The sequence below is a fragment of the Rhineura floridana genome, chromosome 12, assembly GCF_030035675.1.
Source record: "Rhineura floridana isolate rRhiFlo1 chromosome 12, rRhiFlo1.hap2, whole genome shotgun sequence".
Lineage (NCBI taxonomy): Eukaryota > Metazoa > Chordata > Lepidosauria > Squamata > Rhineuridae > Rhineura > Rhineura floridana.
Window position 1 is genome coordinate 34,787,701 of NC_084491.1, and position 27,695 is coordinate 34,815,395.

General features: G+C 42.0%; 1 protein-coding gene across 10 annotated transcripts in view; it reads right to left on the reverse strand.

Annotated features, from left to right (window-relative positions):
* The window catches only part of LOC133368398 (opioid-binding protein/cell adhesion molecule), a 919,374-nt gene that overhangs the window by 180,108 nt on the left and 711,571 nt on the right, over positions 1–27,695 (reverse strand). For all 10 annotated transcript variants that reach the window (XM_061592598.1, XM_061592595.1, XM_061592591.1 and 7 more), the window contains one exon: positions 23,218–23,450. In XM_061592598.1, the coding sequence (XP_061448582.1) occupies positions 23,218–23,450 (233 nt within the window). The remainder of the gene's footprint in view (positions 1–23,217; positions 23,451–27,695) is intronic.

Genomic DNA, 27,695 nt, shown 5'->3' on the forward strand with positions numbered 1-27,695 from the left:
TTCAGGGGAGATTTCCAAGGGGAAAACTGTGTGAGGGAAATGGTTTAACCTCTCTCCCCCATGCCATGGTCTTGATGTGGAATCTCCTCCCCTACAGCTGTTGGGTTTTGATGGGGCCAGGGGTTAAGAGAGAGAAAGAGACAAGGAGAATCCCAGTCACAGGATCAAAGATATTCAGGATCAAACACAGTTTTCTAGGGAGTTGAAAGGACAGATGTAAAAATATATGGGGAGTTTTAATGATTCTTTTGCCTGTTGACACTAAAGATTATCTTGCTTAATAAAATCAGTTTTGATGACAGCACAATCAAAGTGGGCAGTCAGAGTTTATTTTATCAAGATACTAGATTAAGTGTATCTGACAACCAGAAGTTGGTCAACAAAATGATTTTTATCAAGTTTCTCAGGTAATCAAGAAGAATACTGTCATTCCACCATCACTCCTAACAGTTAGGTTTCATTTATTTATTTCTCTGTGTGATAGTTTTACAGTCACATCTTGCAAACTGGTTTCCCTGAATACAGATGGGATTTTCTGAAAATCCTGATGTTGAGCTTATCTACACACATTTTGTCCAATTCTTGTCTCATTCCTTAATCTTGATGAGAAGTGAATTCCCCTCTCCCTGGTTCCACTAAAAATACAAAACAATTCTCACATATCATATGCATCATTGTACATATAATATACACTCCAGGTTGCTTAATGTAAAATTCATCAGATTTTAGTATGATTTTCTCCTAATAGATATGTGTTTGTAAACAATTTTGCTAAATATACATATCTTTGCAAAGCATTTCCCCCTAATATAATGAATTTTTGCATGTTATTTTCATCAACATTTTTATGTACATTTTGTACATATTACTTGGTTGGAGAACCGCACTGCACAATTTAGAGGAGTATAAATTTCCAAGGATGGCTCTCTTTCAGTTCTTGTATTGTTTCAGAAAGTGTGAATTAGGTATGGTCACCTTTAAATGTGAACTGAATTACATTTCTACCCCACTCCTACTTATAGCTCATTTTTCCTAATGGCAGGACCGGCCCTGCCTAGCGGATCCTTCCATAAAGAATTTCTGCACAGCCTACCACCTCACATAACATATGACCTTTCAATCAAGGCTTCATGCATGGAATGCAAAGCAGAAAACTAATAAAGAGCTATTTCATGTTCTACAATGATCTTTGAATGTGCTCCTGAATCATAATTACAAAAGACTTAAAAAAAAAAGTGCACCTGAACTATCACAGACTCAGATTCACCAAAGCATATGAAGTATGCGCTCAAAAGGTTGCCTCCATTAAACAACGTACTCAGACGTTAACTTAATTAACTGAGCATCTTATCTCACTCGAAACTAGTGATGAAAGGATTTGTCACATTTGGTTCTCTCAGTTTCTCATGTTCCCAATCTTTAATTCAGTACTCCACATTTCTGCAGGTATGTGCAATTTAAAAAAAAAATCCCCATGAAAGTTCTTCAGCATTTTAACATGAATTTCACCTAATGCAAACATTTTGTATACAGTTTTGACTAATCTACACATTTTTGCAAGTAGTTTTCCTACTATAATGCATTTGTATGTTACTGTCACTAATATGTTCATTTTATGAACACTTAACATTAATATATGCATTTTTTAAACCTTAGCTAGAGAACTTCATTGGAAACTTCTGATAAGTGTGAATTTTGAAAGACAGCTGCGGTTCGGTTCTCATATTGTTTTGGAAAGTGCAATTTTGATAAGATTCTGCTTGAAATGTGATCCGCATCAAATTTCTCCTCCATCTCTACTAGAAACAATAATTTAAATATATGCCAGGCCTTTAAAGTGTCTTGTTTAAACAGTGCCTAGCCATTGGAATGCATTTTAAGAGCATTTCCCATATTAGGACATTAAAATTCATCACACATGAGGAAGACTAAACCAACCAAAAATTAGGGATGGAAAGATTAGTCACTTTCTGCATCAGTTTTGCATATGCTCATTCGGAAGTTCATTCCATTAGGTTTTTGCATTAATCTGCTACAGCTGTTTTTTTTTTAAAAAAAAAGAAAGTTCATATTTAAATATATATTTACGTATCTATTTTTGAATGGGTTTTCTCACAAAATACGAATTTCTAAATGCATTTTCTCTCAAGACCACATCTCTCAGGTTCCCCATCGCTGATTTAAAGGTACAGCTACATTAAAATCCTATAATGTAATAACAGTTTTCTCCCAAAGGATTCTGGCGATTGTGATTTGCTGAGGGTGCTGAGAATTCTGTGAGCAATCCCGAGCCTCACTCCCTGAACTACAGTTCCCAGGATTCCCTATGGAGGCAGAGTGACTATTAAATCAGTCTGATAAGTACTCCGTACGACTTCCAACATCCCTAGAATCAGCGGGTATGGATTAGAGTTAGATGAATTAAATACAAATTGTGATCAAGGGTGCAATGTCTACAGAACTGTACTCCAACCTTTTCAGAGAGGGGGCTAGGTCTTTGGTTAGATAGTGCTTGTGTGGTTTCTTGAATTTGAGCTCAAAGTATATGTCCCCAGGGCATTGTTTTCCTTCAGTGGTCTCACCAAAGAACATCAGAGGGCAAAGGCAATTTTGAAGAGCCAACTTACATTCATGACCCAGCCTTCCCACAGGTCACTGTGATACAACATCCTAGGGCCCCCCTTTTGTGCCAGATTTTCTCATTAAGTGAATGAATGTAATAAAAATGAAAACAATGGTGTTGCACCTACTGTGTAACCACCTGTCACTAAATTTATGAACAATTAAGAAAGTGAAAGTGCTTCCCAGGGAGTGATTTGCATGCACTATAAAATGCTCATTTTGTCTGAAAATATAATGGGAAGAACATCTCTCTTGTTCCCACCCCTTTTTATTTAATTTAGCCTTCATAGTAATTAATCAGGTGTGTTGGGGTTCTCCCTCCCTTCTATTTTTTTTAAAATTTATGTTACCCCCAATACACGACAGATAAACAATATTCCATGGAGGCCGGTTGCCTTTCGACAGAAGAGTGACTGACGGCATCTTAAAGCAAGATGCAACGTAATCGCTGCCAGTGCTTCTCAGATGCAGCAAGGCCTTTCTGCTGCAGACCATGAGCCTGTGGCACACGAGTTGAAGGATGAGCTTCATTACCAGTACAAGGACTTTTTTTGTATCCTTGTGCTATGTTCAAGAAAGCAGAGAGGAGGCAATAGCTCAGTGTTGCAGTACATGCTTTGCATGTTGACAAGCTCAGGTTCAATCCCCAACATCATCACACTGGTATGGACCTCTGTCTGCCACAAAATCAGCAGCCAATCAGAATATACAATAAGGCCCCGCTTATACGGCGGGTTAGGGACCAGGCCCCCGCCGTAAAGCGGAAATCGCCGTAAAGCGGAACGCATAGACTATAATGGGGCCATCACGCGAAAATGATGCGAAAATGTCACAAAATGCAGTAAAATTGCAAAATCGGCTTTAAAAAGAGGAATTTCCAGCCGCCGCATTAGCGGAACGCCAGAATGCGAAGCGCCGGTAAGCGGGCCCCTACTGTATTAGGGATACAAGGACATAAGAACATGCCTTATAATGACCTGGTTTTCATGGCATGGTAAGTCAAACTATGGCATAGCTAAACCATGCAAACACGTGTGCTTCCAGAGAGGAGCTTTTAACATCTTTGCTTCTTCCTAGATCAGGCCAGTGGACTATCTAGTCTAGCATCTGGTTCTTACAGTGGCCAACCAAAAGCCTGTGGGAAGTCTGCAAGCAGGACCTAAGCATAACAGCACTCTCCTCTTCTGAGGTCCCGAGCAACTGGTATTCAGAAGCATACCACCTCTGCCAATGAAGGTGGAACATAGCCTTTTAGTCCCCAAATTGTCTAAGCCTCTTTAAAGCAATCCAAGTTAATGCCCATCACCACCTCTTGTGGGAGTGAATTCCATATTATTGTTATTGTTGTTGTTATTATATTTATATTTATATACCACTTATATGCCAAAATGACTCCTGTGTGCTATGTGAAGTACTTTCTTTTCTCTGTCCTGAATCTTCCAACATTAACCTTCATTGGATGGGCCTAAGTTCTAGTGTTATGAGAGAGGGAGACTTTCCCCTCTCTACCCACTTCTGCTATACTTTTTATTGCTGTGCCACCTATCTTCTGAACCAGGATTTGTGACAGAGTTAGCATGGCATGTCTCTGACCATCCTCCCTTACCTTCAGTTTTGGTGTATAGCTGGCAAGGACACACGTTTGGACATTGGATCCAATGCAAGGTGTGAAAGAGTTGGACTTTGCTGTCCTGGACTGTTAAAATGGACTTTGCTTTTTAGGAAACGTTGTGTATAATATGGGGACTCATGTCTGCACTTTTCTTAATTTTTTAAATAAAGCTCAGAAACAGTTTTTCATTCTCTGGATAGAACAGCCATAGATAACTATGTTTCACCACCATTTATCCAATTTGGTTATTACCATTATGCTATTTATTTTTCATCATTACTGTTAAAGTTTTCTCCCTTTCTTCTCCTGATTGTTGCTTTGTCTAACCATCTTCACCGACATACATACATACATACATACATACATATATTCTATTTCGTCCTCATCTGTTTCACCTCTTCTACTCTTTTCCTCCTTCCCATTGTTTTTTCTTCCCTCTTTTCTGTATATTATATAGTTACCAAACTGATTAACTACAAATAAATAAATAAAAGGCCTTGATAAATGAAGTCTATTAAACTGGAAATTCAGATCTGTAAGACAAATGAACAAACGAAAATATTATGTTAAACTAATTAAATTATATTTCTGTGAACAAATTATAAGGGAAAAAAATCCTTCTATTTTCCCGTTCCAGAAATTTATGAAAAGGGCCCACCTCTCAGTGTCTGTAGTCTGTTTGTTTAGGAAGTTATTGCCCAAATCGCCTTGTCTGGCCGAACACATGACTGAGCCTAGAGGAACAGCTATCCAGGCAATGTATCTGCCATTGCCTATGTGTGGAAATCCACTTCCCAGTCTGAACCATTCATGATTTATTGTGGCCTGCTGGGGTGGGACATATGATTGACAAGGAGGGTTTTATTAAGTAATAGCTATTCTGGAGTTCTTTAGTTCAAGGTGGGACTTCTGAGATAACAGGCCTTTAGACCAAGGTGGACCTTATTGTGATAAGAAAAAGCTTTGGAGATAGGCAAAAACCACAAGAAGAGGCTGCTACTTGAGAGTAATATTCTCCTGTGAGCCTGGTGAGTTTAGGGACTGTTTAGACTAGGGCAAGTGGATTGTGTTTAATCAGTTTTAATTTGTTTTTGCTCCAAAAGGATATTCTCGGTTTCCTGTAATTTGTTCTGCATCACACATGGTGACATTTTTGGTGCACTGCATTTCTTTCTCTATATAGGTTTTGTTTGGCTTAAACTCCACATTTTTTTCTGATTTAGCAAACTCTTCATTTGTTCACAAACCTGGTATGATATCTCTTTATTTTCTCCACCCCCACCAGAAGCCATTATACCAAGCTACCACCAGAGGCTTCAGAGAGACCCCAGGGAAATTTGGGGGCTGTTGGATAAGGAGTGGCCTCCTTTAACTTTGTAATTCCTTGGTGAGAACCTCAAAAAGGGAGGGAGAGGGAGGGCAGGGACACTGAGTGGCTGGGTGTGGCCATTGCAGCAGGTGTCAGGTTGGAGATGTATTAAAAATAATTCTCACAGGCTCAATTTTTACATCAAATAAACAAATGGCATATACATCATTTTGATTGTTTTTGAGGGCACATGACTCATTAGGGGTTGTCCAATTAATTAACTTGACCACTACTAGAGGCATCTGGGTGGGTTGCTATTGAGAACAAAAGGCTGCAGTAGAGGGACCTGAGTACCATCCAGTAAAGCAATTCCTATGTTCTTTAGAGACATTTGTCCATTATTACTTATCTTACTTTTCTACCTTGGTCTAGGCACTAACTCAGAGGTGGGATTCAGAATCAGTCATTTCCCCAGCCTCTCTCACCATCATAGGAGGTAATTTTCCAAAGGACGCTTCCTTTGAAAGGTCCCAATGTCTCTTCCCTGGGCTTCATTTTAATGGTGCCAACTTTAATTGATTTTTGATGTTTATTTTTAATTCTCTCGCTCTACTGCCCCTGGCTTGTGCATTGCACAGGAGTCAGAGTATAGTTTAATAAAACATTCCAGAGCTAGCTGAACCCATTTTCCTTCCTGCTACCACCTGCACATACATCTAAGGACAAGCAGATTTAAAAACATTTTTAAAAAGCAAGTGACACTGTGTATTCTGCACTTTATTTAGTGCCAAGGAAAGGGTTTTTGTCTCTGTTTTTTTGCCAGTGTAAGCAATTTTCTCTTTAAAAGCCTTTTGATTCCCCCCCTCCTTACTCTCTTCTCTGTTTTTATCCCCCTAGTCTATCTAGCAACAATTCTTAGGGTAGGGATTCTCAAACTGTGGCTTACTGGAGCAAGAATCATCAATGAATATATTAAAATGCAAAGCATTTACAGACCCCAGGTGAAACATGTACAAGGAATTTCAAGAGAAGGTACCATCATTTAGAGAAGGTGAGCAAGATGCATGCTCGCACGTCACATTTTGCAGCTTTTAAATAGATGTGGTTCTGACTCGTTAACTGAAGTACCTCCAAAAAGTCAACAGATATACCCATCATTGTACCTCCTCTATACTGGAGAACGATTCACCTGTTAAAATAGGGGTGGAAAACCCTCCAGATGCTGTTGGACTCTAATTCACATCAGTCCCAGTCAGTGTCCAATGCTCAGAAACAGGGATGAGGCAGAAATTCAATTCAGTTCACATTTAAAGTGGACCTACCTAATCTGCCCTTTCCAAAACAATATGCAAATTGAAACACAGCCATCTTTCAACATTTGCACTTCTCCAAATTTTACAGTGCTGTTCTCCACCCATGTAATGCGTACAACTAGACACATATTAGGGTAATGTGTACATCAAAATGTGTACGTATATTAACATACTAATATTAAACATATTAGGGGAAATTGCACACAAATATGTGTAGAAATTTGCACTGGTGAATTTTTATGGAGAACTTTTTAAAAAAAAATCAAAATGTGGAAAACTAGAACAGAAAAAAAATGAGAAACTGAAAGTAACATTGACAGATTTGCCCATCCCTAGTAAGGAATGGTGGGAGTTGTAGTTCAGCAACCTCTGGAGGACCACAGGTTCCCTACCCCTATGTAAAAGATATTACTCTGCTTTCATAAAAAAAAGAAAAGAAAATATTCTGCAGCCTTAAATGACTAAAGATGAATGGTGGTACAAGTTTTCTTGCACGAGAGCCCACTTCATCAGGAGCCTGAAGTGTTATACTCTCAGCTGGCAGAGTCAGCGGGGGGGGGGTGGACAAGAAGTGCAATCTGCAGCGTTTCAATGCCAAGCTCAACTATACCCAAGATAAGTGCAGCAACTTCTCACAAGAGCAGTAGTTGTTCCTAACATAACACCCCTAGCTTTGCTATGATACTTTAACACCAGGAGTGGGAGTGCAAATCCTGGCCTTGACTGAGTCCTAAACAAATAGAGTTAAACTTGTGGATAATTGTGACATTCTCCCACAGCGGTTTCATCCCAGGGTCTTCCTTTGAAGATGTCAACAGGGAAAGGTGGCATCTAATTTGGTCAAAGCTGAAAATCAAAGTGAGTTTGGAACAGCCTTGAAATATTGTCTTACACCTTGTATACTCAGCTGATTGCTGCACTCTGCAGGTGAGGACCTCCTGCAGATACCATCTTATCAGGAGGTCTGTTCTGCACAACATAGGCAGCGGGCCTAAAGGCTGTGAGCACAATAGTTGCCTACAGCAAAGTGTTTCCATTGGCTGCAACTGGAGGGGTAATGGGTTGATTTGCCAATCAGTTGCGAAGTCTGTATGAAAAAAACGCTTTAGCTGATCCCACCAGGTTTTACAGTAAAAAAAGAGTGGGGTTTGACCAGCATCATGTTCTCCCATTTTGAGAAAAGAGAAATGATGATGTACTAGAACCAGCAGAACAATATGTCTAAATCCTTAGTGTTGTGGCATCTACCCTTGCAATTCACTCCCCTTACATGCTAAACAGCTGCCGTCTCTGTTGTCTTTTCCGCACCTAATGAAAAACTTCCTCTTTCAACAAACTTTTTAAGAAGAGACCTTATTCCAGTCTCTGTCTGTGTCAGAATAGCTTTTAAAGTTTTTTTTTTTTAAAAAAGATGTTTTAATATGTTTTTAAAAATGTTTTGTTGCAGTATGTTTTAAAGTCTTCGGTTTTTAAGATGTTTTAAAGTGCTTTTAGTGTTTTTGGAGGAAGGGTGGCATATAAATTTAATAAATTTCTACAGAAATTCAGAGAATTTCTGTAAGATCAGCAAAATGATACCTGTTGTGTTTCACACCTCTCAATGGCTCACCACTATAATGAGGATGGGATATAATGGTAAAGTTGAGCTTTCAGGTTAACACAAAAAACCAAAGCCAAATGTATGCTATATGTTACTTGGAGCAGCAGTGTAGTTGCTGTCACTTCTGTTTGCTCTCCCTGCCAAATGGAGTCCAGAGTGCAGGATTATAACCAACAGGTAGAAACAACAGGGAAGCAGATTTTGGCAAATCATTAGGAGAAACTTCCTTAACAGTGACAGCACTTTAAGAGTGGAACGGACCGCCTCAGAAGGTGGTGGGCCTTCCTTGGCTGGAGGCAGTCGTAGCTGAGGGCTCCATCCCAGCAAGGCAGTGGAATCTACTCTGGGTTTTAGTAAAAAGTAAAATGCGGAGTTGATTCCACTGATCCACTGACATGGAGCCACCAAACGCCACTAGCTGGAGGTATTTAAGCAGAGGCTAGGTGTCCATCTCTCAGAAAGCCTGTGGCTGTGTTCTGCATTGCAGATCCTGCCTTGAGCTTGGGGTTTGACTAGATAACCTCTAAGGTACCTTAGAATGCTATGACTCTATGCTCCTAGGTGTTTCTAGGATTGCAGTCTTAGGCTCCTCACAGGGAGGAATGGTATTAGGATTCTGCACAAGAACCCTGGCAGGGCTCTGAAACAGAGGTCTGCAGCAGGATTCCTCCTAGCTCAAGAGAAGAAAGATGGGGATTGTGGTAGCTGAGTCATACTTAAGGGTACTAGGCACAGTTCATGTACTGTTCCTGGATACACGACAGAGGGAGAAGAAATGCTCAGTTGGTGGAGGCATTATTACTGAGAACCAGAGCTTCCTGATGAGGGCTGCTATGCAACTAATATTGGACACTTCCCGACATTTCTGATGTAGCAAGATGGGCACTCCAGGCCTTGCTCTGAGGATGAAGGCATTATGGGCACTTTTTTTCCCAAAGGGTGTACCAGTGCCACCTTCATTTTGTCACTATAGTGGCAAACTACTATTTAAAATCAGCTATAAAGAGTATCCCAAGCCGCCACCTGACCTACATGGTAAAACATGGTTCATGGGAAGGCTGGTCCTGTTTCTAGTTTTGCAGTGTTGTAGGCTGGTAAGTTCTGCCCCCCCCCCTTTGACTCAGCTTGGTGAGTAGCAAAACATTTGCCCCTTGCACTGTCTGATTCTTGACTTTTTCCTAGATTCCCAGGGCTCAGCTCTGGGGGGAAAATGGCCTTATACTTATTGCGGCTTAGGGATAGGGAAGAAATTGGATTCGATTCACATTTATAGGTGAACCTACCTAATTCACACATTCCGAAACAATATGCAAAGCTAAACACAGTTGTCCTTCAACGTTTTGCTGTATTTTGCAATGCAGTTTTCCAAGCAAGTACTGTGTAAAAAATGCATATATTAAGGTAAAGTGTGCATTAAAATGCCTGTTAGTGAAAACAACATAGGAAAAAATGCATTGTATTAGGGAAAATTGCTTTGCAAAAATGTGTATATTAGGCAAAATTGCATACAAAAAGGTGCATGTTAGGAGACATTTGCACTAAAATGCTGGTGAATTTTCATGAGGCCTTTTAAAAAAAAACAGTCTGATGTGGAAATGTGAAGGACTGAACTTAAGATTGGAAAAATGAGAAACTGAGAAAAACAGATTGCCCATCCCTAGCCAAGAGTTATTAGACAACCCCCAACCCACCTTATCTCAGAGATAAAACTTTCAGAGATCTGTAAGTAGCTATTCCCAATGTCTCCCAAAGGGTAACACAGGAACAAAAGGGAACAGTATTGGACCAGGTACCAGAAAAAAGAAAGGTTTTCTCTTTTGTAAATATGGATAGCTGGTTCATATACATGTGAAGGGAAGTACTTTGCTCATTTGCAAGCTTTCAAATGAAATGCCAGGATGGCAGCCAATTTGTTGGTTAGGCGGAAGGGGTGCTGACCTCTACCTCCCTCCCACTTTCCCAAATCAGAATTTCAATTCTATCCATGGTTGTGCTGCGTGCCTTGCTGAATCAACACCCTGCCATAGGCAACAGGCCCACTTTCTTCTAATTGGGACAATCGTGAAATTACAGCTGCTTTGGAATCATTAGAGCTGCTGAAGTCAATTGGTGCTACATCCTCACCTTTACCCGCTCTGCAGAAGCTGTTCCAGTTTAATTTCTACAGGGACTGGAAGTTGAGGTAAGTGAGAGAGGAAGGGAGGAGGGGACGGAGGAAAAAATCTGCAGTCAACTAATCTTTTATAAAGAAAACTTTTTCTTCCTTATAAGAAGAGGATTCTGTGACTTATATTCTACTGATATTAAATTAAATTCTTGGGAGTTTCCCCTCATCCCGTTCTCTTTCTCTCTGTCTCTCTCTCTTGCACTCCCACGAACAGGCACATATACAGAGAGCTAGAGCCATCAATCCTATCATGACAAAATAGCCACTGGATACAAAAAGTGGGGAAAGAAAATCTCTGCCCTGGCACTCTGCCATCCCAGTTCTTATAAACCATTGTTAACTGCTGTAATGAACCAATCCAGGAGACATATTAATAATGACATGAAGAGACACATTTATTGTTGATTGTTGAGTCCTTGGCAGATTTATCGCAGGGTTTCTACCGGGGAAGCCTGGGCCCTGCAGTGGTGCAATTAAAAACAAATTGGATACAGAGACAACGAATCAATAATCTAACCGGGCAACTTTTAAGTTTTGCAAAATACAAATATAAATTAATTGACACGAACACGGCTGCTAACAGGTCATTTATGCTTTGCTTGCCAGCCAATCAGTATGCAAAATGCAACCCATTAGCTTGATTAGCCTAAGCTAATGCTAAGCGTGGCTTTAAGTAGTGCTTGCTGGCTTTTCCATCAAAAGGTCCAGTGCTTTCTGGAGCTGAGGACATTGGACAGCATTTTCTAGCTTGGATATTTAAGGGTGCAGGCAGAGAAGGGGTTGGAATCACCCATTTTGACCAGCATGGTTTTTAACATGTCTGTTTACACAATTCTCTTCCTTAGGCCACATCTATACCTTACATTTAAAGCACTCTTATGCCACTTTAACTGTCATGGCTTCCTCTAAAGAATCCTGGGAACTGTAGTTTGTGAAGGATTCTGAGAATTGTTAGGAGACCCTTATTCCCCTGACAGAGCTACAGTTGCCAGAGTTCACTGGGAAGAGGGACTGATTGTTAAACCATCACAATACAGAAAGCAAACCTGGAGAAAATTAACCAGGAGATTGGACACAATATGCTTCCAAATACCAGGTCCTTTTCACTGGTATCACAGGGAGTAGAAAAAGAGGAAGGCCAAACAAGAGATGGACTGATTCTATAAAGGAAGCCAAAGACCTGAACTTACAAGATTTGAACAGGGTGGTTCATTACAGATGCTATTGGAGGTCGCTGATTCATAGGGTTGCCATAAGTAGTAATCAGTATGAAGGCACATAACAACAACAAGGGTCTTACTCAACAATACCACGACATTCCTCACTAACTGCAGCCCCTGGGTCAGTTTGTTCTGTGTGGGGATTTGACCTTGGTTGACTGGCTCCCAGGTTTTTTTAGTTTTGGTTTTTGGTTCGGAATCCTGAGTGGTTGTGGGATGCTGAGTTTTCTGCCCTACTCATAGAAATCTTGTTGTGGGTTGTATGGTATTGCATTTAGAAAATCATCACTTTTTTTTGCTTTTAGTTTTCTATTTGCATTTCGTTTACATTTAACTTCATTCCCTTACATCCATAGAAGCAACAACAGTGGTTCCATGAGCTCAGCTCAACCCCCTTAAACCTACTGATGATGCACCATGGTGGTTGCATGAGAGTTTGTTTCTTGCCCAATACTGGTAAAAGAGAATTCACATACTTTGAAGTGTGGCTTCAATTGCTGTTGTTCCCAAGCTGCTGTCTGTGAAGGTAGACCAAACCATGTGTATTTTCTCTCTGTCAATTATTACTCACTGGACTTGGGTTGGCTGTCAAAGTGAGTTTATAGCAGCCCACAAGGCAGACAGAAAAGGGCAGAGAATCTTCTTACTCTTACTCATTTCTCAAACCTCCGTATGAAGCGAAGGGTCAAGTCTGTAAAGATGTTTGGAGCAGCCACATTAAAAGGCAGGGGCAAGCATTCCAGGCACGGTGTTGCCAACCCTGCTTGGATGTGGATATCTTTGCAGTGCTTCCTTAGTCAAGCTTTACCAACAGCATAATCCAAACCATATCTACTCAGAAATAAGTCCTATTGTGTTCCATGGGGCTTAGTAAGTGTGTTTAGAATTGCAGCCTTCAGGGACATCCCTCTTTATCCCTGAGTGCTCCCATTTAACATGTCCACAACACTAGGCTCCCTTTTTCCTACAATGGCCTTCTGCTGATTGGCCTGGCCTTGAGGACAATTAAACCCTTCTTGCCAGAAGCAAGTAGTCTAAATTAAATGTTCCCTGTCCAGGCTCCCTAAGCAGGTGAGAAGGAACGATCCTATTACTTCATCTGGAACTGAGAACACCATCTTTTAGCTAAGATTTCTATCTTAATTTCCAATCTGATAAATGTTTTTGTTTGAATTGTATGCTCCAAGCAATTTTGGTTGATGCTTAATGCATCATGCTTAATAACATTGCTAAGGCTCCTCTCTAGTGACATCACTAGGCCCTGCCCCTGTGACATCACTAGGACCTGCCCCTGAAATCTCAGAGTTTGGGATGCTTCTGACCTGGCAACCCTGATGAGGTTAGGGTCCAAGCCACAGAACTCTCACTTCCACTCCTTGGGGAAGGGGCAGAGTGTAAGAGAGGTAATATGGTCCTGCAGGAATAAAAGGCTTCAATTCAGTCTTATTTGTTTAATTACATCATACCATTCATGCAACCAAAGTCCTAGACTTCGTTAGAGCAAGTTCTCACTTTGACCTCTTGAGGGATGCTGTAACATGCTCTCTGGGCTTCTTGTCAAGGTCAGATTAGGAACGGACACAAGCAATGGGCTATGGGCATGAAGTTATATTAGGACCTAGGAGCATAATCCATTTCTGCAGTTTCAAGCAGGTGATTTAGAGACAGATGAATCTATTTCCAGACCATGTCATTTTTGCATCTTGTTACCCACAAGTTTGTTCTGCTGCATTTCTGGATCAATTACTGATTTTTAAACGTTAATAAATCTCAAAATGCATGTTTACATCTGCATTTTTGTAAATTTTTGTTTTCTCTCAGTATACAGATTTTAATGTGTATTTTCTCTCAAAGTGTGTAAATTTCCAAATGCTGTGTTGCAACATTCAGAGAAGTGTAAAAGCCAGTGGACAGCTAAGTTCCAATCTTCATGATAGTCTGAGAGGTGCAGATCTGATTGATCAAAGTGTTTCTACAAGGACTAACATGATTCCGTCTGAATTTCTCTGGATACAAAAAAAGGATCCGCATTGTCATTCCTAAAAATACATACAATATGGAAAGAGTTAAAAGCAGAACACCCAGCCTCCAAATCTTCCAATCTGTTTTAATGCTCTGGAGGAATCTTATAGCTTCCAGGTTTTTGCCAGGTAAGTCCTATTTGGGCAAAGTGCTTAATAGAAATGCTAACTCAAAGGATTGCAAATAGGCCTTTTTAAACAGAAAAGATAATCACATCAAGATTCTCCAAGCAGATGGTTCAGATGCAAGCAAAAACTCTCAGGAGAACCACTGTTGTTGGCAGGAGATGGTTTTCAAGCCAGGATGGAAGGAATGCACACAAGCAAGGAATACGATTGCCCCTGTTTTCATTCCTAGACTTCATGAAGTTTTAGGGTTGCAGCCAAAAAGTCAGTCGCTTGAGGCTAAAAAGACTACAAGATCAACATTAGCAGTTTAAAAAAAATCAAAGTAATTTTTCAGTGGACTTGCACTACAAGTGCCAACTGTTATTATGCGATCTTCCAACACGGCTATGCAAATTCAGAAAGAGTCGGCTCAAAAGAGCACAAGAAAAGGCCTGCTGGATCAGCCCAAAGGCTCATCTAGTCCAGCATCTTGTTTCCATGGTGGCCAACAAGATGTCTCTGGCAAGCCCATAACGCAGGACCTGAATGCAATTTCACTTTCCCGGCTCCTTTTCCTGAACACCTGGTAGACAGAGGCCTACCAGCCCCTGATACTGGAGGCGACCAGAAGCGGCTCACTGGCTGGGCACAGCTGCTATGCTAGCTTCCTGACAGATGGGTCACTGCTGCTTACCAGGAGGAAGAGGGGTGAGGTGATGTGGAGGTCTGAGTGGAGCAAATGCACCAGAAGGAGTGCTGGATTAGCTCCACCACTGATCTCCCCACCATGACACCCCTTTTCCTTCCGGTACACAACAGTGACCCATCTAGTGCATTGGCTCCATAAACAAGCCACTTCTGGAGGTCATATGTAGCTATCATGGTTAGTATCATAGATAGCCTTATCCTTCATTGAGGATGGGGCTGGTGGTATGTGTTAGTGAAAGGAGGTACAGCTGGGGCCTTGACTGAAGGCTGTGGTTTTTCTCCCTCTCACCAGGCACCTATTTAAACTGGTGCCTGGCAAGGGGCGAGCCCTTGGTACAAGCCAAAGGGCAAGAGCAAAAGGGCTCTTGTCCTGCAGCTCTCAGCCGGGGGTGAGCATCTGGAGCACAATATTCTGACATACAAGGCATTAATGGAGTGTTGCAGCTTACTGGTGGGGAAGAAAAGTGTAGTCGCTGAATGGTTTCAACATGATGATGCATCTTCAGATCCCAGTCCATGAACATACCACTTGTGCTACTGCAGATCACTCTTTGTGCGCCATCCACAGGATGGCAATGTTACCCCCTGTTGTTACGTGGCGATGGAATGGTTGCAGGTGCTTCCTGGTGAGAAGAGGAAGCTCCAGAGGTGGGAAGTGTGTAGTGTTGCCCCACCCTTTGGTGAGAGAGTAAGTTGGGGTGGTAGCAGCAGAAGTGGAAGTGATGCTGCTACCTGTACACAAGCTTGTGTGTTTGGTGGGTGGGGTTGTTCGTTTTCGTGGTATATTCGTGGTTTTATCAGTTAATAGTTATTGTGATTGAGAGCCAGTGTAGTGGTAGTGGTTAAGGTGTTGGACTACAACCTGGGAGACCAGGGTTTGAATCCCCACATAGCCATGAAGCTCACTGGGTGACCTTGGGCCAGTCACTGCCTCTCAGCCTCATGAAAACCCTATTCATAGGGTCACCATAAGTTGGGATCGACTTGAAGGCAGTACATTTACTTTTTTTTATTGTGATTTATGATGTTCTAGAGTGTTTTTAATGTTTTTGTTTGCTGCCCTGGTCTCCTACTGGGAGAAGGAGCGGGATATAAATTTAATAAATAAATAATTAAAATTTAGTTATTTTAGGTTATATTGATGTTTCAGATATTTCTTTAAAATGCTTTGTACTGTCTTACATGTGTAATTTTTTAATGATTAATGTTAAGACGTGAATGTTTAACATGATTTTTTTTTCAAATGTTTTGTATTGTTTTAAATGTGTAATATTGTTTGGTGTTTTACAACACTGTAAACCACTCAGAGGCTTCTTTTGAAGTACGAAGTGGTATACAAATTAATTAATTAATTAATAATTTGTCTAAACCAAGTTGGTGGCCATCGCTACATATTGTGGTAGGAAATGCCATAGTTTAGTGATGAAGATGATACCCTTATCCAGATCCTATTCGCTATATTTATCCCAGGCTGTGGTCTAAAGGCACATAAGGCCAGCTCCTTGCTGAAGCTAAGCAGGATCAGGTCTGGTCAGTGCCTGGACGGGAGACCGCCTGGGAACCATATGTAAGCCGCCTTGGGTTTCATGAAAAAAGAAAGGCGGGGTATAAATGCAATAAATAAATATCCATCCAAATATCTATCCTGCCTCCATTTATGCCTGGGTGTCACATTCTTAAATGCTCATGGAAGTAAAATCCAATGCATCGAGGCCTAGTCCATGTAGTCAATTGGATTTGGGTATCTTGCATAGTATTTAGCAAAGCTGAACAAAAAATGTTCCCGAAAGCAGGTGGCAAATTGTGAGGAGGGCATTTCTTTCAACAATTTCAACATTTCATTCAACAATTTTGTGAGCTGGGAAAACAGTTTGCATCAGTGGCAGTGCATACAGTACAGTTCCCAAGAACCAGCAGTCTCAATGTGACCGTGCATATGCTCATTTCTATGCAGAGTTTGGCCAACACATGTGTGCATTGGTGCCATGTAGCTACATAGTGCAGAAGGTCCCAGGTTCAATCCCTGAGATCTTCCGGGAGGGCTGGGAAAGACTCATGCAGGAAACTCCAAAACGGTGGAGGGTGGCCCATTAGGGCAAGTGGGGCCCTTCCCTTCCAAGCTCAGTCTGCCCTCAGCCAGCCCCCACCTACCAGCCTTCTGCCTGGCTCCTTACTTAACAACCAGTTTACGGGGAAGAGTTGCTTGCCATCTTCCTCCTGCTCCTTAATGTCCGTGTTGCCCTTGTAGAACTCAGCAGGGAGGAGGATGGGGGATGAAACCAGAATGAGCTGGCTCTGCTTGTCATTGACTTTGACTCCACTTGACTGTTGGGCACCCTGCTTTCCACCCCATCAGTCCCAATGGGCACCAATTGCCACTGTTTCAAAAAGGCTGCCAGCAGACAATGTCGACAGAGGGACCAATGGCTTGGCTTGGAATAAGGCAGCAACATCCGATGCCTTACTTTTGGGGCCACAGCTCAGGGGCAGAGCCTACGCTTTGCATGCAGAAGATCCCATATCTAATTCCTACAGCTCCAGTAGGTTTGAGTGAGAGTCCTGCCTGAAACCCTTTAGAGCTATTGTCAGACAGCTTAAGCAATACTGAGCTATATGGACCAATGGTCTGACTTGGTATAAGGCAGCTTTCTATACTCTAGTTTTAGGAAGAACTATAGCTCAGTGGTTGGGCACATGTTCTGCATATAGAAGGTTCCAGGTTCAATCCCTGGCATCTCCAGGTAGGCTTAGAAAAGACCCCTATGAGAAACTCTGGAGAGCCGCTGCCAGTCAGTGTAGCCAATATTGAGCTAGATGGACCAACGGCATTATGTCCCTATGATGGCTAAAATGAGTTCCACCCTCCTTTCTGTGTATTTCTTTTTCCCAATCTATGTGCAGCTTACCGTCTTTGGATGACAGAAACGGTAAATTCCACTGGTTGTTATACTTACAGTAACAGGCTTTATTTATAAATGTTTTTCTACTATTATAAAATGTTTGAGCATCTGATGTCTGTCAATCTGGAAATTTCTCAGACCAACTTTATGAGTCCAAATCTGCAAGGCGTAGTTAGAGGTAGAGTCCCAATGGCAAGGAGGAAGATGTCATCTTAGCGACTTGAATCAGCCCCTTTCCAAGTCTATGTGACCTGCATAGCCAAGATGATTAAGCAGCAGAGAATTGTTGCCTTGACGTACAGGCAGGGCCAGTGCCAGGCATCACTGGGCCCTTGGGCACCAGCCTGCCCCAGGCCTGTGGTGATATAGTCCAACCCCCCCATACAGGCAGTGCAGGGCTAATTAGCCCACCTATGCATGCTACCTAACTCTTCTGTCCCTGTTAATGCCATGCGCACTGTGTGCACATGCCTGCCATTAACCAAGATGGCGGTGGGGGTATCAGCCCCTTAGGGAAGCCTCTGCCACCATCTTGGTTGATGGCAGGCATGCACATGTAGTGCAAATGTTATTCATAGGGACGGGAGAGTTATGCTGTGTGTGTGTGAGGGCTTATTGAAGCCAGCACTCACTATATGGGGAGGTGCTGGGAGCTCCATCTCAATGATCCATGGCAAGGTCAGGAGCCAACACTGCCACAGACTGCAGAATGGGAGCACTACCCTCCCACCCTATGGAGGGCCCCTTCAGGGGCCCCTGTGGGCTGCAGGGGCCCTCGGCCAGGGCCCAACCTGGCTGCTCTCTGGCACCAGCCCTGCCTACAAAGATTGTGAATCAAGCATAATAGCACTGGTTGACACAATATGCTCTTTAAACAAGCATTTGTGTGAAAGGCACCAAACACTTAAAAAAAAGCTTCACAGAATTCTAGAGCAAATATGCATTGGTAGTTGCCCAAAGTCTTCTACTAGATCTACACTCAATTAACTAGGTAAACTAGAGTTATGGGTGGGGTTCTCTTCCTCCGATAACGGTGGCAGATCAGTGGCAAACAAAACCCCAGACAGCTAATATTTTTTTCTTGTTTCTTTTTTTTTTTGCTCCTAAAAGGAATATAGATAAAAAAGAACAAATTATTCTAATGTTTCCTTTTGTCTCTCAGCATGTGGTGGGATTTTTTTTTTTCTGGAGGAAAAAAGTTGAAGCACAGAACACCCCCCTTCGGATTTACTCATTGCAAAATCAATATCCATCAGCTGTTTGAAATTAAAGAAGAGGTTAGGCACCAGTTTTATACATGCCTTATTGTATTGCAAGAGCTTTCTACTCAGCCAGATAAATCTTCTTTAAACGGATTAGGAAACTTTCATTATCTTTATCTAACCTGAACTAACACTAACTCTGAAAAATTAATCTATAGACTGGACAAAAGCCGATAGCTGTTGCTAAGAAGCCAGGGCCTCTGGAGTTACTGTCTAATTGAAGTGGGTGGGAGGACTCTAGGCCTTACTCTGTTTAGCACTTGGAGACTGGGGGGGGGCAAGGAATTGGTTGGGGGAGGGGAGAGGAGGAAGAGAAACAAGACCTCCTCATGAGCTGAGCAGGTCACATTATTCCTTGTGAATAATTTATCCATCGACTTTGGGCATATTTTTTCTCTATGAATCATTTATTTGTGAGGGAGAAAAAAAGTTCACCCTCCACTCCCCTGTTCCCAATTATTTATGCAGCTCTAAGCACAGGGAAGTGCAGGCTGGTCTAACCATAAAACAGACTCCAAAGCAGAACTAAGTCCACCACCACCACCACCGGGAAACAATTTCAATATGAAAAGCTCAGGGTAACTAGGCATAGCATCTTCCTTGGAAGGAGAAAACATTGTTAGCCCCATAGAGAGAGGTGCACAATGGGTAAAGTGGATGCATGGAGTGGGGAGAGGCAGGTTCCAACCCCTCAGCCTATGCACAGGCATTGCAATGCAGGTTGGGAGCCACTGCATGTGTGGAGTATCAATGCCAGAGAATTCCGACAGAAATAGGAGTGGAAACTGCTGATGTCCGTTTATTCATTTTATTTATTTATTTATTTATTTATTATTTGATTTATATCCCGCCTTTCCTCCCAGCAGGATCCCAGGGATCCCATGACTAGTGTGGAAATCAATCCAGCGAATATACTTTGAGGTAGGGGAAGAATGGTATTGTGGTTCAGGCTGTGCCTCAACTTCCAAGCATTTGTTTAAAAATCTGAAGAGAGCCTCCATATGTATGTTAGGGATGGAATGATCTCTCAAATTCAATTGTCTCAGTTACACATTTTTCTAATAATAAATTCATTTCTCCACATTTCTGCAGCAATTTGCATTTTTTTTAAAAAAATCCTCATGAAAAGTCTTCAGCATTTTAGTGTGAATTTCTCCTAATAAATGCGTTTTTATATGCAGTTTGGACTAATGTATACATTTTTGCAAGCAATGTTTCTTAATACGATGCCTTTTTGTATGTTATTTTCACCAGTATATGCACACTTTCCCCTGATAGATGTATTTTTGTAAACATTGCTTGGCTGGAGAACTGCATCACAAAATTCATATAAGTGTGAATTTTGAGGGATGCCTGTGTTTCAGTTCTCATACTGTTTTGGAAAGTGTGAATTTCATAAATTCAACTTTAGATGCTGACTGAATCAAATATCTCCCCCATCCTTAATGTATGTACAATTCCATGTGCATGGGGACTCCTCTGGATTCTCACCCTTCCTTTGCAGGGTTCCCAGTTGTGCCAAGATGCCTCCATCCTATGGATGTAAGAAGGCATTGTTTTCCATTCTGCCCTGTATTTATAGCATGCAGCACTGTTTCCGTTCCTCTGTGGTTTGTATTTACTGTTGTTGTTTTCGGTCTGCAATGTGTAACTGATTACATCTCCCCCTCCTCCATTTGTGTTGCATTTCCTTTGCACTGAAATGAACGGAGTGGAATAACATAATGACAATGTAATTTATGTAATTTAGACACAGCAGATAACGAGTAGAGTAACGTTATTCTGCTCATTATCTGCTGTGCCTAAATTACATAAATTACACTGTCATTATGTTATTCCACCCCGTTCATTTCAGGAACGCATTTCAGGAAGGAAATGCAACACAAATGGAGAAGGGGAGATGTAATCAGTTACACATTGTTTGCAGACCAAAATCGACAACAGTAAATACAAACTGCAGAGGAACAGAAACAGTGTGGCAACCAATAAATGCAATGCAAATACAATGCAAAGGAATTCCACTGCAGTTCCAGCAGAACAGAAACAGTGTGGCATGGGATAAACATAGGGTAGAATGGAAACAGTGCCTTCTTACATGCCTGAAACCACAGAGCCATTCTTCCCCTACATCAAAGTGTGTTCATTGTACCCCTTCTGAACATCTGTAGGGGGCTGAAGCCTTGTGTTCAACCCTTTCTGGATTCCAGTTTAATTAGTGGATTTTCCTAAGTAAGGCAGCATGGTACCAAGGGGCTGTTTTGAAGAACCAGTTGGCTGGAAGCCTGAATCGTTGTATATTGGTTTGCCCCTCTCCATAGCTAGCAGAATCAGAACACATTGCACAAATGAGCAAGCACTGCATCAAGAATAAGAGGGGGGAAATGCATATGCATTCAATTTACATAATTTATGCAGAATTCAGTTTTTCTTGGCACAGAATTTAGATTGCCTGAGCACAGATTTATTTTTATTTTTTTAAAAAAGGATGTCTGAACAGCCACTTCTATTCTGGTGTTTACTACTGGAACAAGATGGCCAAGCATATTCCATACCATTGTTATCATTCCATAGGCCAAGCAGTAAAATTGAGTCTGCACCTTCTCAGTGGGATCAAACATTCCCTTACACTTGAGCTCCCTCAAAAGGGGACGTGCTCCAGGCTTCCTCCTCCTGTTGATTTGCCACTTGACGTATAAGCTCTGAGATGCCTTGTCAGCAAAAACAAAAACCTCGGGTACTCCCTCTTTTTCTCTCCCACAGCTTGTGTTACGCTAAGGCAGCTCTCTCGCGGCATTTTCCCCTTGAAGTTCTATGCCAAAAGTCCTTTATGGCCTACAATGACTTTGACACACTTACGCAATCTGTCTTCTCTCCTCCAGAAAGTGATAGCCTTGTTCTGTTTGAGTCTTTTCCTCTACAGTACCTGACAGTTCTTTTATTTTGGCACTGTATTTTCCCCAAAGAAGATAATTCCACTGTCAAGGCCACTAAGGTGGCACTAAAGCATCCCTTTCCATATTTAGAGATCTCTCTGTTTCTTTGGAACTTGGACTGTTACACCAGGCAGGAAAGACAGAATTCTTTGGCACTTCTCTGACACCCAAAATGTTTTCAGAATGTGCACCAGCTAGCCCCTGAAGTCTCATTACAACATAATTTAGAAAGATGTGCAATGTTTTCGGTACAAATGGAGAGAGAGATGCGTGCTAAACTAATTTGCTTAAGCATATGTGTACCATGCCAGATTTTGACTGTCACAGCATTGCCTCAGACAAAGACTCTAGGGAAGAAGGAAGAGGTGGCCTGACAGAATAAAAAAGATCTATGCCCATCTCCATCAGAAGAAACAGAGAAAATGCATCTGCGTATTCACACACAGTTAAATATAGACAGACACTAGCAAAGACACCTTGTGAAATGCAAGCATAGCTATATTCCTAGCTGCCACTGGAGATCTCTCCTCTTCCAATCCAAGGATTACTAAAGGAAGTGGTGGAAAAATGACAGCATCCTCTCTCTCATTGCTGGAGTTCTAGATGCTATGAGGAAATCTTACAGTGCAGTCCTAACCATGTCTACTCAGAAGTCAGCCTTGCTAAATTCAATGGGGCTTACTCCCAAGCCAGGTAAGGTGGTTTAGGATTGCATCCTTAGTTATTTCTTGCTATCCCAGCTTTCCACAATTATTCTCCCAAAGCGGTGAGCAACAACAAAATGCAATATAAGAAAACAACTATCCAAGACACACGGTCTTCTCAGTTTCAGGAAAGAGAGGTAAAATTCCTCTCCCCCTGCCCCTAATTGTAATGCTAAAACAATGTTACAGACCATGACATTATACCGGAATACAGAAATGTGACTCATAGATGCCGATGCAAATATTTAGAACTAAGCCACCAACGACACAGCTTGGTCCATTCAGTCAAATGGTATGGAGAGGAATGTGTTGTTAGTCATCAACAGAAGAGGATGGCATGGCAGGACAGTGCCACTGCTCACGTGAACTCTGGTTGGACGCATCTCTGCTGCTTACCAGAAGGTAGAGGGGAAGGGGTGATGCCATAGCAAGGTTGACTTGGTGGAAATGCACTGGCAGAGCCAAATCCAGTGTTCCTGCTCAGGTGTTTGTACCATGTCTGCTCCTGGCTATCAAGTTCCTTTGTTTGCTCCTACCAAGACAATGGACATCACACTTTTCTAGATAGCAAACATACAAGATGGAACCCAGAAGTCCAGCAACAGGACAATAAGCACAAACTCAGATCCCTAACACCCTGAGTATTATCAGCAACATTATCCAGTCAAAGCCCAGGGAACGGCAAACATAAAAGTGTTTATTTTTCTTTTCTTTTCAGCAAGCTCAACCAAGTCTTACCTTGCACAATAAGATGGACCCGCGATGTCTTTGGATGATTGTCTGTTTGTACGGAGCAGGTATAAGGGCCTTCGTCATATATGTCCACGTTATGGATCTTGATGCTGTACTGGGTTTTGGTGTTCGTGAGGATAACCACTCGGTCATCTATTGACCACTTATCATTTCCAGCATAAAGAATAGTGCTACGGTTCAGCCAAGCTACCCGTGTCACCCTGTCATCCACAGTACACCTGAAAAGAGAGGAAGGGGAGGGGAAGTGAGAAGGGCATTATCACCACCACAACCATCAGCACTATAACACCATTTGTGAGAGTAGGGATGGATGAATCTGTCCATTTCACTTTCTCTCATTTCTTTTCCAATTTTAAATTTGGTTCACCCCCTTTTACACAGTTTCTGGATTTTTAAATAATTCTGCATGGGAGTCTGTATACATTTTCATGCACATCTTTCCTAACATACACCTCTTTAAATGCAACTTTGCTTAACAAAATGCATTTCATTAGAGGGAACTTTCTTGCAAACATGCATATACATTTGCAAGCAATTTCCCTCTAATAAAATGCATTTTTGTTGGATCACTAACATACACATTTTTGCATGCACTTTTCACTAATAAACCCATTATTACAGGCATTCTTTGGACAGAGAACAGCATCACAAAATTCAGAGATGTGTGGATTTCTAAGGAGAGCTGGCTTTCTGTTCAGGCAATGGTTCAGAAAGTGTGAATTTCACAATAAAATGTGACCTGAATGTATTCCTCACCCCCTACCTGAAGCTCTGAGCTGACAGGGATGGGCTGCGTCAGGGTGGTGGTGGTGATGGAGCTCTAATCACCTAGGTGGTGCATAGGCTGAGAAAATGCATTCAGGATCATCTTCAGAAAGCAGCATCCAACTGTTCCCCTTCCTGCATGATTTGGAAACCGAATTGTGCAAGGTTCTGAATTACACAAGAGGCCTATACTAAAGTCGCATCTGCATTGTACATTTAAAGTAGTATCATACTGTTTTAAATAACTGTGCCTTCCCCCAAAGAATGCTGGGAAATGTAGTTTGTTAAAGGCGCTGAGAGTTGTTAGGAGGCCCCCTACTCCCCTCACAGTACTACAACTGCCTGAATTCCCTGGGAAAAGGGATAGATTGTTAAAACAACCACTCTTGGTTTCTTTACCTTTGACCACTTTTCAGAGTATGACTAAATCCTAGCTCTTTAGAAGAGATTGGGTGTGGGTTTTGCTTGCATGTTGGTTGGCGCTGTTGTTAATTAATTAATTTAATTAATGTAGAGCCTCTGTACCTCTGTGTTAATTTTTGCCATTTTGAATTCATGATTGTTGTTTTAACCGGTGTTGTGAGCCACTGTAAATGTCGGAAAGGACAGAAATGAAGGCTATCAATTCTTTAAAAAATATATGAATAAAACTGCTCAGGCAGAGGCAAGTGCTTCTTCACTCCACACATAGGTAATGGAAATCATTGCCACAGGAAGCTGGTGGTGGCCACTTGCAGGGGTGGTTTTGAATGAGATCTAGCAGAGCAGGTTGCCCGCTGTAGATGTTACCATTACAATGTGTGTAGGGCGATGGAGCTAAGTGACAGAAATGTGGCAGAGGGACAAGCCAACAAGCATGCTTTCCCTCATGTGAGTGTGATCACATGGGGGAAGAGGTGAACACCTGAACATGGCTACTGTTCGCAATGTATGCACAACCGAACCATGCAAAAGCACCAGTGAAAACACAATTTCAGGTTTTCACAACACCAACGACACACATACATGCTAGAAGGTAGATGCATAAGAAAATTAATCAGGTATTATCAGCTCCTTATTGTGTAGTGACATTGCTTGCTGGTCATCTGTTATAACCGTTCATTCACGATGTAAGCCCAGTATGACTTCTGCTGAGTTTGCTCAGAAATGGTGGCTTAAACATGGTTATGGGCCTACAGACAATGACATTATTATACTGTCAGAGCCACACCTTCATAATTGGCGACCACATAGCTAGCCGTTGCCTGAATCCACACAGAGAAGAAATGTGGATGGGCAGTTGTATGTTGTTATACCAAAGGCTTTGGACAACCATAGAGGAGCGTTTCAACTATGTATTGCAGCCTCGCTCTCCACTTTGCTTAACATTGCAAAGCTTAAGACCTAAATTCTCAGAGTGGTTAGTTACACTTGGCAAAGAACAAAGCCAAAAAAAAGGAAGGGGGGAGGAGAAGAAGACACGAACGGCAGAGGGAGAAAGAGGATTTAAAATGTTCCCCAAGCACACATGCCATTTTAATTCCATTTGATAGAAATGCCGGATATATTTACTCATTAGCTTGGCATCAGCACCACACAAAAATGCCAGCAACAGCCACAGCAAATTCCCTGTCCATTAGGTAGAATAAAAAGCACCTCGATGGCCCTGCTACATCTGCCAAGGAGTGTGCAACAGAGCCTCAGCTACGCAGCACATTGAGATGGATAAGTGGTACAAAGGAAATCTAAAGTATACATAATAATATATAACAATGATATAACTATCCTGCACAAACCCACATACCTTCACATGCTAAAACTGTGTCAAATCCCTGCACTCTGCTTATGACTTCCACACCCAATTATTTGTTGGTCTAAGCTACGCATTCAAACATTTTGCAACCACCACCCCTGCCCCCACCAAAACCCACTTTCTTATGCATAACTCTCCCCCATCTGCACTATACATTTAAAGCAGTAACGTACCACATTAAACAGCCATAATTTCTCCCAAAGAATCCTGGGAACTGTAGTTTCTTTAAGAGTGTTTTAGGGCTGAGAGTTTTAGGAGATCCCCCATTCCCCTCCCAGAGCTACAATTCCCAGAGTTCCCTGGGAAAAGGACTTGACTGTTAAACTACTCTGGGAATTGTAGTTCTGTGCAGCTCCCTTAAACTACAGTTCCCAAGATTCTTTGTGGGAAGCTATGGCTGTTAAAGTGTTGTAATAGTGATTTAAATGTATAGTGCAAATGGGACCTCTGTAAACCATTCCAGAGAAAAATCTGGTCTTCCATTACGTCTGCTGTTAACTGCGAAACCTCAAGCAATGGTTCAAGCAGATGAACAGATGTAGAGAATCTTTTGCAACCTGAGAGCCACATTCCCTCATAGCCAACCTTCTGGGGACTACATGCCAGTGGTGGGCAGGCCCAGAGGCAAAATGTGGATGCAGCAACCAATGTGACTCTTACCTTTAAATAGGAGGCTACATTTCTGAATGCAAAGGTCAGAGGTTTCTAGATACACACATCCCTCCATCCACTCCAGGCAAGCAAGAGGCATTATCACAGGGCCAGTAGTGTAGTGGCAAATTCAGAAGTACAGGGTCCCTTCATGATAGTCACAGCCATGCCCCCCCTTTTTTGCTGCTGGGTTGAGAATGGGATCCTTGTATATGCCTTCTCCCATATAACCAGATGTCCCTAGGAGCCAATAAGCATGAAAGGGTAGAATCTTCTCCTTTCCCTCCGACTGGCTCCCATCAGCAGAAAATGTCAAGGAAGCATGTTAGGAGAATCTTCACACACTCCCCTTTCATGCTGATTGGCTTACAGAATGCTGGTGACATAGGAACCCTGCTGGGACCCTTCTCCCCAAAAGAGTAAGGGATCTAAGACCCCCTGAGACCCTGGACCACTACACCCCTGCACAGGACCAGGAAACATTCCTGCCAGCTAAAAGCACCTGATGAAGAGAAGGGGTGTGGGCCCATGGAGAGTCCCAACGGCCATATAGATAAAACACCTTGATGGCTTGTGACATTTGCCAAGAGCTGCACAACACAGCCCCAGACACATAGCACATTGAAATGAATAAGTGGTGAGTGGGAACGAGAAAAATATGCCCTATATTATGTAGCAATGGAATTGCCATCCTACATGCACAATTTAACATGCTAAAACTGTGTCAGATTTAAAAAAAAGTTATTATTCCCAGTTATACTTTGGTCTAAGCTGCATATTCAAATATGTTGCATCCCCCACCCCCAAGCCACACACAAAAAAAGCTTCTTCTTAGGCAACCCTCCAAACAGTTCCAGAGACATTGACTAGATTTCAACTGGCCTCCATATAAGTGAGTACATTGTTAACTGGAAAACCTTGAGCACTGGCTTGTGATTGACTCAGTTCTGGGCTGGTTATGATGTCATGCCAGAGCAACTAATCAACCTCTCTTTCCCTGTAATAAGTAAGCAGTTCAACTGAAAGGTGCTCTCAGTTCCTCTGCTTACTGACATCACCAGCCCCCTGTACCTTAACACTTAGGCTGCAATCCAATACACACTTACCTGGAAGTAAGTCCTATTGAACCCAATCAAGCTGAGTAGACGTGCATTGGATTGCACTGTTAGTGAGCATTACCTGCTGTGTCTTGTGGCAGCTAAAACCCACAGCCCCTCTGCACAGGAAACAACATGTTTTGTTCCCCTCTCCCACC